The following is a 13,272-nucleotide window of genomic DNA, read 5'->3' as shown; positions in this document are numbered from 1 at the left end:
TATATATATATAATATATATATATATATTATATATATATATATATATTATATATATATATATATATTATATATATATATATATATATATATATATATATATATATATATATATATGTATATATATATATATATATATATATATATATATATATATTATATATATATATATATATATATATATATATACATATATATATATATATATATATATACATATATATATAATATATATATATACATATATATATATAGATATACATATATATATATATATATACATATATATATATATATATACATATATATATATATATATACATATATATATATATATATACATATATATATATATATATACATATATATATATATATATATATATATATATATACATATATATATATATATATATATATATATATACATATATATATATATATATATATATATATATACATATATATATATATATACATATATATATATATACATATATATATATATACATATATATATATATATATACATCTATATATATATATATACATCATCATCATCATCATCGTTTAACGTCCGCTTTCCATGCTAGCATGGGTTGGACGATTTGACTGAGGACTGGTGAAACCGGATGGCAACACCAGGCTCCAGTCTGATTTGGCAGAGTTTCTACAGCTGGATACCCTTCCTAACGCCAACCACTCAGAGAGTGTAGTGGGTGCTTTTACGTGTCACCCGCACGAAAACGGCCACGCTCGAAATGGTGTCTTTTATGTGCCACCCGCACAAGCCAGTCCAGGGGCACTGGCAACGATTTCGCTTGAAAATCCTACAGGAGCCAGTCAGGCGGTACTGGCAACGGCCACGCTCAAAATGGTGCATCTCATGTGCCACCCGCACAAGAACCAGTCCAGGGGCACTGGCAACGATCTTACTTGGCTTGCCGGGTCTTCTCACGCACAGCCCATTTCCAAAGGTCTCGGTCCGTAGTCATCGCCTCGGTGAGGCCCAATGTACGAAGGTCTTGCCTCACCACCTCAGCCCAGGTCTTCCTGGGCCTACCTCTTCCACGGGTTCCCTCAACTGTTAGGGTGTGGCACTTTTTCACGCAGCTATCCTCCTCCATTCTCACCACATGTCCATACCAGCGCAATCGTCTCTCTTGCACGCCACAACTGATGCTTCTAATGTTCAGCTTTTCTCTCAAGATACTTACACTCTGACGGGTATTCACATTGACATTACACATCCAACGGAGCATACTGGCTTCATTCCTTGCGAGCTTACGTATGTCCTCAGCAGTTACAGCCCATGTTTCACTGCCATGTAGCATGGTTGTCCGTACGCATGCGTCATATATATATATATATACATATACATATATATATACATATACATATATATATACATATATATATACATATACATATATATATACATATATATATATATATACATATATATATACATATATATATATATATACATATATATATACATATATATATATATATATATATATATATATATATATATATATATATATATATATATATATATATATATCGAGAGAGAAAGAGAGAGAGAGAGAGATAGTACAAGAGTAAAGACCCCCTCCAGTCATGAATGACCATGGCATTGCACCTAGAAAGTTACCCTCAGTGGCACAAGTCTGGCCAAGATTGTTTATGAAATACCAGCAGTTACCCATGCATACCACCCGCCCCTTTCCATACCACTGATGTTATCCAAGGGAAAGTCAAAGGCCAATACAGCTTGGCTCCACTGACGTCGCAACTCATTTCTACAGCTAAGTGAACTAAAGCAACATGAAAGAAAGTGTCTAACTCAAGGACACAACACACAGCCTGGCCCAGGAATCCAACTCACTACCCAATGATTGTGAACGCGATGCTTTAACCACTGAGCCATGTGCCTTCAAACATAAGTAAATAGATAAATAGCTATATAGTTTAACTAGATAGCGAGAGACACTTATTTATTTATTTACACTCCAGTCTTCCGAGGAAACTATAAGATGTTGCACAAGCACTCAACTCTGAGAGCACTATTTCTTACAGGAGAAACATCTGTAAGCTAATGAATGTGAGTAGAAGATATCTGAAGGTTATGCTTGGAAGAAAATTTAGTGAAATAGGGCAAATCCAGCTAAAGGCACCCACAGATCAAGTAGTAATATCAAACCAGTCAGTGTGTTAGGCCTACTATTCTTAAAAATACCTTGGAATTATAAGGGAATTTACATAGATATTTTCTCTCTTTAGCATTTTTTTATTCAGTTGACACCAAACCACAATGTTCCTCGAGAGAAGTTGTGGCTGAATGCACATCTTAGAAAACCCACTGTTGCCAATAAAATATATCTTCAAGAGAAAAGAGAAAGAGAGAAAAGCATTGGTTGTAAGAGGTGCACAAATGCAAGGTTTGTTTAGTGACAGCTTATAACGGACAGTGTTATAAGATGAAATGAAATGTGGATATGTGGAAGAAAGAACATGAGATGTGGAAATATATATGATGGAGAAGATGTGGAAATATGATGAAATCTAATGTGTCGGAGTGTTAAATGTGGAGATGTGATGTGGGGAGGGGCTAATTTGGAAATGCAGTGTGGGGAGAGGTTTGTGTGGAAATGCAGTGTGGGGAGAGGTTTGTGTGGAAATGCAGTGTGGGGAAGGGTTAATGTGGAAATGTGGTGTAGGGGGCTAATGTGGAAATGTGGTGTAGGGAGGGTTTGATGTGGATATGCATGAGGGTGGAAATGTGGTGTGGAGTGGGGTTAATGTGGAAATGTGGTGTGGGGAAGGGTTAATGTGGAAATGTGGTATAGGGAGGGTTTGATGTGGAAATGCATGAGGGAGGGGTTGATGTGAAAATGTGGTTTGGGGAGGGGTTAATATAGAAATGCTATGTGGAGGGGTTAATGTGGAAATGTGGTGTTAGGAGGAGTAATGTAGAAATGTAATATAGGTAGTATGATGTGGATCTATGGGAATGGGGGGGGGGGGGAGGATGCAGATGATGCTAATAGGACAGGGCATCAGTTTACTGAAAAATTACATTTCCAAAATATAAGCCACTCTAAATTCTCTAATATCCAATAAGAAATGAAGAAATGCAGACTTAAGTAAATCTATTGCTCAAATATATAACCAGAGAGAGAGAGAGAGAGAGTGATATGTGATGGATGTGGAGTTAAGACTTATTAAGAGCTAACAGTTCTGTCTGTCTGTCTCTCTCTCTCTCTCTCTCACTCACATACATACATGCGTAGATGCGCAAACATACACACACTTGGCCATATTTCACATACAGGGTTGGTATGAGCTAGTTCCAGACTGGAGTGAAAGAAGGTGATAGTTGGAGGAAGAGGAGGTTGAGGTGATGGTGGAAGTGACAAATGTTTTAGAGGCAAAAATAGGAGTCAATATAGGTGTGTGTGTGTGTATGTATGTGTGCGTGTGTATGTCTATGTACAAGTGCATGTGTATGAGTGTGTGTGATTATGTATGCAAATATATGCTTGCATATATGTCTGAGATTATATAAGCTTGTGTGTGTGTGTGATTATGTGATTACAAGTGTGTGTGGTTATGTGAGTACAAGTGTGTGTGATTATGTGAGTACAAGTGTGTGTGGTTATGTGAGTACAAGTGTGTGTGGTTATGTGAGTACAAGTGTGTGTGATTATGTGAGCACATGCTTATAATGTATGTGTGTGTGTGTGTGTATGTGTATGTATGTGAATACATGTTTGTGCATGTATGTATGTGTGTGTGTGTATGTATGTGAATACATGCTTGTGTATGTGTGTGTGTGATTATGTGAGTACATGCTAGTGTGTGCATGCATGCATGTATGTGTGAAATTGTGTGTGTGCTTGATTATGTATCTGAGTGTACATGAGTGTGTGCATGCACAAGTGTGTGTGTGTGCATGCAAGAGTGCATTTGAAATAGGGTGTTGGTGCTTACATGTTGACTTCTGTGCCTCGGCATAGTAGCTGCATTTTCCCTCATCACTTTCATCTTTACTGCCACAGTTTGGGTAGCCATCACATGCCAGAGAAGAATCAATACAAATATGTCGGATGGAACAATGGAAATAACCTTCGGGACACTTATTTCGAGCAATTTCTCCTGGAAAGGGAAAAATAGAAAATGAAAAATAAAAACAGAAAAGTACTGTATTTTTCAACATGTAGCATAAACATGTAGCGGAAACATTTAAACACATCATGACTATCTTTTCAAATTCTGTTGCATTTCACATGGAATTTTCGGTCATCCAAAAATGCTCTAATGTATAAGTCAGTCTGACCTTTGTTGGCTGTAAAATTTTGGTCTGAAAAATTCAACTTGCATGACAGGAAAATATGGTAAAAAAAAACATAAAGACAGAAAACTTTGTCAAAAACATAAGTTATAGGTAGGCACAGACATGGCTGAGTGGTAAGATGCTTGCTTCACAACCACACAGTTCCAGGTTCAGTCCCACTGTGTAGCACCTTGGGCAAGTGTCTTCTAATATAGCTCTAGGCTAACCAAAGCCTTATGAGTGGATTTGGTAGACAGAAACTGAAAGAAACCCGTCATGTGTGTGTGTTCCCCACTATTGCTTAACAACTGGTAATGGTGTGTTTACATCACTATAACCAAGTGGTTTGGCAAAAGAGACTGATTGAATAAGCATCAGGCTTTTAAAAAAATAGAATAAAAACAAATGGGTTTGGTTCATTTGACTAAAAATTCTTCAAGGTGATGCTCCAGTATGGCCACAGTCTAAAGACTGAAACAAGTAAATGATAAAAAAGGGCAAAAGATAAATACAAAATACGTTCATGGCTAAGAAGTTCGCTTATTCTGGATTCAATTCTGCCTTGCAATACTTGTTATTGGAATTTTGTACCACATTTTCTGGCATTACAAGTCAATGCAGTATGTAGTTTAAACATTGAAACATTGTCACTATCTTTGCAAATCCTGCTGCATTTTACATGAAACTTTTGGTTTTCTAAAGTCACCCTAGTTTGAGAATATAAGTTGTGCAGAAGGCCATCAAAAAGGACCAAGTTTAATTACTCTTGTGGAATAGGAACAGCAGAAGAATACAACTGTAAACTATTTCTGTTTTTCTGTTGCCAAGAAAACCTTGAAGGTGTACCACATGAGACCACATATTTCACACACAGACACAGACACACACACACACACACAAATATACAAACATACAATTACACATACAACATTGGTTCCCAACTAATGTTCATTGTCAACTTGAAAATGGTTGATTTTCCTAAAACTCTTACAAAACTGAAACATTACAAACTTAACAGGATCTTTGTTCTCAGATTCTGATCTCCTTCCCCTACAATCCTCCTCCTCCTCCTCATCATCATCATTCAACATCCATTTTCCATGCTGGCATGGGTTGGATGGTTTGACTGAAAACTGTTAAGTGGGGAGTTGCACCAGGTTCCAGTCTGATTTGGCATGGTTTCTACAGCTGAATGCCCTTCCTAATGCCAACCACTTCAAGAGTGTAATGGGTGCTTTTTACATATCCCCAGCATGGGTGCCAGTTACATAACACTTGCATCGACCACAACTATGATCTCACTTGGCTTAACAGGTCCTCTCATATTGTAACCATAAATAACATCCATAGTAAAATTTCCAACTTGTTACTTGAAGCCTCTGGGTGGAACTTGGAACAGCTTGTATAAAACAAAGCAATAACAACATAAATAATAATGATTTCAAATTTTGGCACAAGGCCTGCAATTTCGGGGGAGTGAGTAAGTTGATTACATCAACCCCAGTGCTTAACTGGTACTTATTTTATTGATCCCAAAAGGATAAAAGTCAAAGTCGACCATGGTGAATTTGAACAGAGAATGTAAAGATGGATGAAATACTGCTAAGCATTTTGCCCTGTGTGCTAATGATTCAGCCAACTCACTGCCTTAACCCTTTTGAAACCAACCCAGCTGAAACCGGTTCTGGCTCTATAGTACAAATGTCTTGTTTACATAAGTTTTGAATTAAAATCTTCCACCAAACCTTAGTCACAATTTATGTTCCAAACACTATCTTAATGAAAACTAAGTTATTTTACTAAATTCTTTGTTATATTTAAAATTAGTTGAAAGAAACACAGGGCACCTCAAAATAAATATGGTAACGAAAAGGTTAATAGTAATAATGATTTCAAATTTTGGTACAAGACCAGCAATTGCAGTGGAGTGGGTGAATCGATTACATTGATCTCAGTGAATAACTGGTATCAATTTTAACAACCACAAAAGGAAGAAAGGCAAAGTTAACCATAGTGGAATTTGAACTCAGAATGTAAGGATGAACAAAATACCTCTAAGCATTTTGCTTTGCATGCTAATGATTCTGCCAGTTTGCCACCTTGATAATAATAATCCTTTCTACTATAGGCACAAGGCATGAAATTTATGGGGAGGGGACTAGTCGATTACATTGACCCCCAGTGTTTCACTGGTACTTAATTTATCAACCCCGAAAGGATAAAAGGCTAAGTCAACCATGGTGGAATTTGTATCCAGAATGTAAAGACAGATGAAATACCTCTAATAATAATAATAATCTGATAAGGATTTACTTTTAAAGGGTGTCAGTAACAATTTGAATCCTGGTGCGTTTCGTGTTGGTTGTCCAAAATAATTCAGTTTCAGTTCGTTGTATGTTGAGTTGTAGTCTCGAACCCCACGATGGATACCACCAGGGAAGTAACCATAAGCCCCATGTTTAGGGGTAAGGAGTACCGACATATCTGGTAGGTTGTCAAAAACTTTTAATCTGAAATGAAATCAAAAAGGAGACAAGTTGAAGAATATTAAAATGAACATAGACAGGGCTATAGACACACACACACACACACACACACACACACACACACACTCACACACACAAATGCATATATAGATAGATAGATAGATAGATAGAGATATTTATTTACACACACACACACACACACACACACACACACACACACATATATATATATATATATATATACAAGTGAAAGGACAAACAAAAGAAAGTGGCACTCAAAACATTTGGTAGGAGATATATAAATGATTTAATAATAATTTCACTCAGATCCATATAGCTTAAAGCTTTGTAGGTTTGTTAAATTGTATATATATATATATATATATATATATATATATATTATGCACATTAGCACAAATGCACATATTCACACATGTTAAAGTTACTTCTATAAATTTTCTGTAGAAATAAAAGCCAGCCCTGATTTGTTAGAGCATTTCATATCCAAGTATGCCTAATGTAAACAATGAGATTGTGGATGAAAAGTGGGTCATGAGTGGTCATATTTCAGGAGCTTTTTGCCCCTTCATCAGCACCCATCCAAGTCATTAACCATCCATGAACTCATTGCTTAAATAGCCACTATATATAGTAGTGTAACATTATTGAAAATACTAATTTTACATATCAAACACTTTCCTGATAGCAGGTACGTACATATTAATGACTTGTAGGGACACTATGCAACCATAATATTATGCAACCATAATATACTTCAAAGTTTATCATACACTCTATAAATTGATACTGTGTTCTTCTGTGTTAGCAGTGCTACTAAGTCATTTGTTAGGGTTATCGCTACAGATTTTCTTTAGAAATTATAACCAGCACTGATTTGTTATGATGTTTCATATCTGAGTACACTTAATGTAAACAACAATGAGATCAAAGATGCAAAATGGGCAATGGTGTATATGCCATATTTCAGGAGTTCTTGCTCCTTCATCACTATATTAATCAAAGGAACAATAACAGAATCACTAATTACATGCACAGTGGTTGGAAATTTTAACAAATTTTACTGAAAGCTAAAAACAAAAAAAAAAATCCCTGGGTTGACCAAAGCCTTGTGAGTGAATTTAGTAGATGGAAACTGAAAGAAGCCCATCATACATGTGTGTGTGTGTGTGTGTGTGTCTTTGTGTTTATCCCTCACCACTACCAGACAACAGATGTTGGTTTATTTACATCACCAAACTAATGAGATCAAAAGAGATCAAAAGACTAAGCACCTCCTGGCTTAAAAAAAAAAAGACAGCACTGGATCAATTTGTTTGACCGAACCCTTCAAGGAAGTGCCACAGCATGGTCACAGTCTAATGACTGAAACAAGTAAAAAAGTAAAAAGATACAAAAAGAAAGCAAAAAAAAAATCATAAAATAAAATAGAATAAATTTTAAAAATCTCACCTGTCTGGAGTTCCATGCGTATCAGCTATTTCAAGTCTGAAGAACTGGAGTAAAATATGTTTTGAGGACTCCACACGAACCTTTAGTTCACAGTGTTCATAGTTAACGTCCCGGCGTGAACCAAGTACATTGTTGCTGAGCTCTAAAACCAGGCTGCCATTGAGTTGTAGCGTTTTAATATGATGTTTGCAATAAGACAACATGTATCTGGTTGCCGTCAGTGCTCCTGTACTGCTCTCTGGAAGAGAAACCACATCTTGTTGATCTGGTGCCACTGCTTGTGATTTGACTGAAAAAAAAGCAGAAGTTTTAAGAGTGTTTTATTTTATTATTTTTGTGGGGAGTAGATGAATTGGTGGTTTTTCAAGCTCATCACATCTAATTCTCAGGGTAATGTTTCTTCTAAATATTAATTCATCATGTAACTTCTGTAATAAGGCTGCTCCTTCCTGTTGGTTCTCATTGAGATTTCAATTGGTTATTGATGATTTAATATAGTACAAGGTTCAGCCACAGTAACATAATGTAGAAGTCCTACCCATGTGTGAGAGCCCTCTGATTAAGTACAGAAACCTACCATCAACCAGAGAAACCCCCTTCAGAAAGCCCCTCCCCACCTCTCTTTCAGGACATAAACTTAAGGGCAGTCAGCATTAACATTGGTACAATGAAAGGTAGGTCAGGAGAGATTGTGAAGATGCTGGAATGAAGAAGACTTGATGAATGATGTGTTCAAGAAGTGAGATGGAAGGGATCCTCAACTAGATTTCTCACAGGCAAAGAACAAAAGTATGAATTCTTCTGGATGAGTCAGAGAGATAGGGTAGGTGGAGCTGGCATATTGTTAGCAAAGAAATGGATAGATGAGGTAATCAATGTGGTTTGAACATGCAATAGGTTAATTAAGCTTAGTCTTGCTAGTCTTGGATAATACAATAATGACATCTATCTATCTATATATATATATATATATATATATATATATATCATCAGCAGCAGCAGCATCATCGTTAAACATCTGCCTTCTGTGCTAGCATGGGTGGGATGGTTTGACAGGAGCCGGTCAGGCAGAAGCCTGCACCAAACTTCTGTGACTGTTTTGGCAGGATTTTTACAGCTGGATGCCCTTCCTAACACCAACCAACCAACCAGCCAACCAGCCAGCAGAGTGGACTCTGTGTGTGTGTGTGTGTGTGTGTGCGTACACGTGCGTGTGTGTATACATACACACACATAAGCATGCATATATCACATTCTTCAATTTCTACACAACACAGGAAATACATGCCATGAATGTAAATATCAATATGAATATAAATTAATTCATAATATCATAATAATATAAATAATATATTTTTCAATATAAACTACGTGCATTTCTCCAGACAAAATCTCAAAAATAACACATAATCTGCGATACATAAACAGACAAACAGAGAGAGAGAGAGAGAGATACAGACAGATAAACAGAGAGACAGATAGATGGATAGACAGACAGACACACAGAGACATAGGCAGATAGACAGACAGACACAAAAACAGACAGACAAATCAATATACAGGCAAATAGCTATACAGATAAGATTTGTTAGAGAGGGGAGATAAATAGACTGAACTGAAGACTGGTACATACACATTATAGATAAAAGAGAGAGAAAGAAAGGCAGTAGAGAAAACGAATGTGAGAGAGAGGGGGATAGAGAGAGAGAGTTTGGTTGTCAAATCATGTTATAAAATAAGCGTAAAAAGTGCAGTTTTCTGGCTACAAATGGAAGGTCATGTCCCCAGGTAATCTACATGTGTGTGCGCATGGGGAAGGGGATGCGTGTGTGTGTGTGTGTGATGCATGAGTGCAGTGTCTGTGTGCAAGTATGTGTGTATGTGGTTTGAAAGCTAGAACGTGAGGAAAGTAATGACGTGATTTATATGTGTGTGTGTGTGTGTGTGTATGTGTGTTGTATGTGTGTGTTGTGTGTAAGTGTTGTGTATGTGGTTTGTAAGAAAACTAGAATTTGATGAAGCTAGTGCTGTGACTTGTATATACACACACGCACATATGTGTATATGCTTGTGTGTGTGTGTGTGTGTGTGTGTGTGTGTGCATTTAGCTTTTCTGTTTGAATTATGTCTGTGTGATGCACTATGCGTGGTCTAACAGACTGCATGATTTGTGTGTGTGTCTTTGTATGTGTGTATGGATATGTGTGTTTGTGGATTTCTTTGTGTGTATGTGTATATATATATATATATGTGTGTGTGTGTATGTGTATATATATATATGTGTGTGTGTATGCATGGATATATACATATATGTGTACGTTTGTGTATGATGCGTGAAGATGTAAAGTATGAATCTATGTGAACACGTGTGTATGTGCATGTGTGCAGTATGTTCTTGCGTGTAAGTGTGTATAAAGTATGAACGAATGATGCACAAATGTATGCGCATAGAGTGGGTAGGTATGTGTTACTGTATTTAGTCCACATGTTCATCAGTTGGAATGATGAAGACCTTCTTAGTCATCTTGATGACTTGCGTGGTGAGTTTAATTATGAAGTAGATTTGCACCTCATCAACCTCACTCTTTCATGTGTGACCCTTTTTAAACCAGAAGCAAGACCAGACCATGATGACTGAGAATGGAGACTACAACAGCGGCAATGGATAACCAAGATATCTTGTTTACTTCACCCTGTTCTTTGCACTCCAAGATGTGTTGAAGCAGTCAACTTCACCTCATTTAAACCATGAAGGTTTCTTCTGCAGAATCCTGCTTGATCCTATCTTCACATCTACTAGGAAGCAAGTCCAACTATGCTAATTATGCTAATTATGCTAATGAACCAATAGCTGGGACCCTGACAGGTGCTATTACTCCTGGCCAGAGTTGAACTTAGGAACAATAGTGGTTAAGAGATGGTTCCATACTTTTCAGAAACTCTGGAATTCATGAACCTGGGCCCCACAACTGAATACAATTTAAAGTCATATCAGAACTGTATTTAGTTCAGATGTGTCAGTAAATGTTTTTGAATAGTGCATGAAGAGAGAGAGAGAGAGAGAGAGAGAGAGAGAGAGTGAGTGTGTATGTGTGTGTGTGTAGTATTTGTCCATGTTAGTGTACATGTTACTGTATATGTGAATGAATGTATAAATCATCCCTCATCATTTTATGTACACTTTTCCATGCCAGTATGGGTTGAGCAGGTCTTCCTTGTCCTAGTAAGTCAATGATTCTTAGAGTCAGGGTCAGGGGACCCATATCACACTTTTGTGTTCTATTTTAGGTAAAGTTTCTATGGCCCTTCAAACTGCAGTCTATCATATTTATACACACACACACATATATACATATGGATGTATGCATTTAAGCATGTGTATGTATACATATGTGTATCATAAAGTTGTTTGTGTATTTCAGCAAATGAATTTATTGAGTCAATGGCAAATATCACTAGATGCTGAGCAGATGAACAGACAAAAAAGGCTCGCCCCCCTGCGACCCTTTTCAGCTCAGCATTCCTAATCTCATGGGCTCAAAGGTGCTGGTGTCACATCAAAAGCACCCATGCTGGTGCTGCACATGAGCACTCAGTACACTCTGTAAAGTGGTTGGCATTATGAAGGGCATCCAGCTGTAGAAACCATGCCAGAACAGACATGGAGCCTGAACGACCCTTTAGCTGCTCGACTCCTGTCAATCCATCCAACCCATGCCAGCATGGAAAACAGACGTTAAATGACAATGATGATGGTATATATATAAATGAACAGAAATGGGGTTTAAAACTTATTACAGCTGTTTCAGTGATATTTTATTAATGCATTCATAATTACATCCTAGCATAAATCCACCATCCTCAGACAAAATTTTAAACATGTATTAACAGGCAAGGTAAAACCTAGAAGATGACCTATTCACCAGCTAACATCATGAATAAGTTATTTATCATGTTGGTTGGTGAACTGGTCATCTAGGTTTTGCCTGGCTTGTTTAAATGTTTAAAATTTTATTTGAAGATGGTGGCTTTATGTTGTGATGTAATCTATAAATGCATCAATAAAATGCTACCGAAACAGCTGCAGTAAATTTTATACCCTATTTGTGTTCTTTTTTATACTTATGCTACACTTGGAACCAAACCTGAGTTGAATCTATGATTTATATTGGATTTAGTACCTATATACATGCATGCCCACAGTATAATACCAACAAATGATACCTCGTGGTCGTTTTACCTTACTGTGGACTCAATGTTATGGTACCTACTCAGTCTTGGCATCCTACATGTTGATGTGCTTAGATTCTAGTTAATCTTGTAACTAGTCTATATACACACACATACACATTTCATTTAGCGTCTACTTTTCCATACCTGCATGAATCAGATGGAACTGCAAGAAGCCTATTGTATATATATTATTATTCAGTTTTATTTCAAGATTTTTTGCCAATAGAAAAAGGGCCGGTATCTAACCTAGATCCAAGGCTCCTTCATTAGAATTTCAACATCAATAGGGTATTTTTGTATGTATGTATATGTGCAGATTTGTATATTTTGTTTTATGTATGTATTCTCATGCATATAGTTGCATGTCTAGACATGCTCATATATACTTAAATGATAAATTTCTGGAAAGTTTTACAGATTTTTACAGTTCCAATGATAGCTTGGATCTGTAGTCTTCAGATCAGCTTTCTTCTTTCTGGTTTTGTGAAAATTAATTTCTCAAGATTGGTATTTAGGCAGTGTGCTACATATTCCAATGCCTCAATAATTACAGGTATAAACCTGAACTCCTAATCTAGATAGAATAGCTGTAGGTTCTTCAGTAGTTCAGTGTATGTATGTATGTATGTATGTATGTATGTATGTATGTATGCATGCATGTATGTACCCTTGTATTGACATCACATGATTGCTGTAGATGAATGTTCGTTTTGTTTCTGGGTTCAGAATGGCGTGTGTGTGTGTATG

The 13,272-nt window shown here is 36.5% G+C and overlaps 1 protein-coding gene across 3 annotated transcripts in view; it reads right to left on the bottom strand.

Annotated features, from left to right (window-relative positions):
* LOC106879154 (uncharacterized) overlaps positions 1 to 13,272 on the bottom strand; it is a 220,828-nt gene that overhangs the window by 74,598 nt on the left and 132,958 nt on the right. For 2 of the 3 annotated variants that reach the window (XM_089352477.1, XM_089352478.1), the window contains exons 4-6: positions 8,293 to 8,530; positions 6,650 to 6,846; positions 3,900 to 4,158 (exon numbers count right to left, since the gene is read on the bottom strand). In XM_089352477.1, the coding sequence (XP_089208603.1) occupies positions 3,900 to 4,158; positions 6,650 to 6,846; positions 8,293 to 8,530 (694 nt within the window). Of the gene's footprint in view, positions 1 to 3,899; positions 4,159 to 6,649; positions 6,847 to 8,292; positions 8,582 to 13,272 lie in introns of all 3 variants that reach the window. The other variant, XM_089352476.1, reaches the window with a different exon arrangement.

The sequence above is a fragment of the Octopus bimaculoides genome, chromosome 5 (genome assembly GCF_046866305.1).
Source record: "Octopus bimaculoides isolate indiv1 chromosome 5, ASM4686630v1, whole genome shotgun sequence".
Lineage (NCBI taxonomy): Eukaryota > Metazoa > Mollusca > Cephalopoda > Octopoda > Octopodidae > Octopus > Octopus bimaculoides.
The sequence above is the reverse complement of the archived record's forward strand: the minus strand, read 5'-3'. Positions and strand labels throughout refer to the sequence as shown.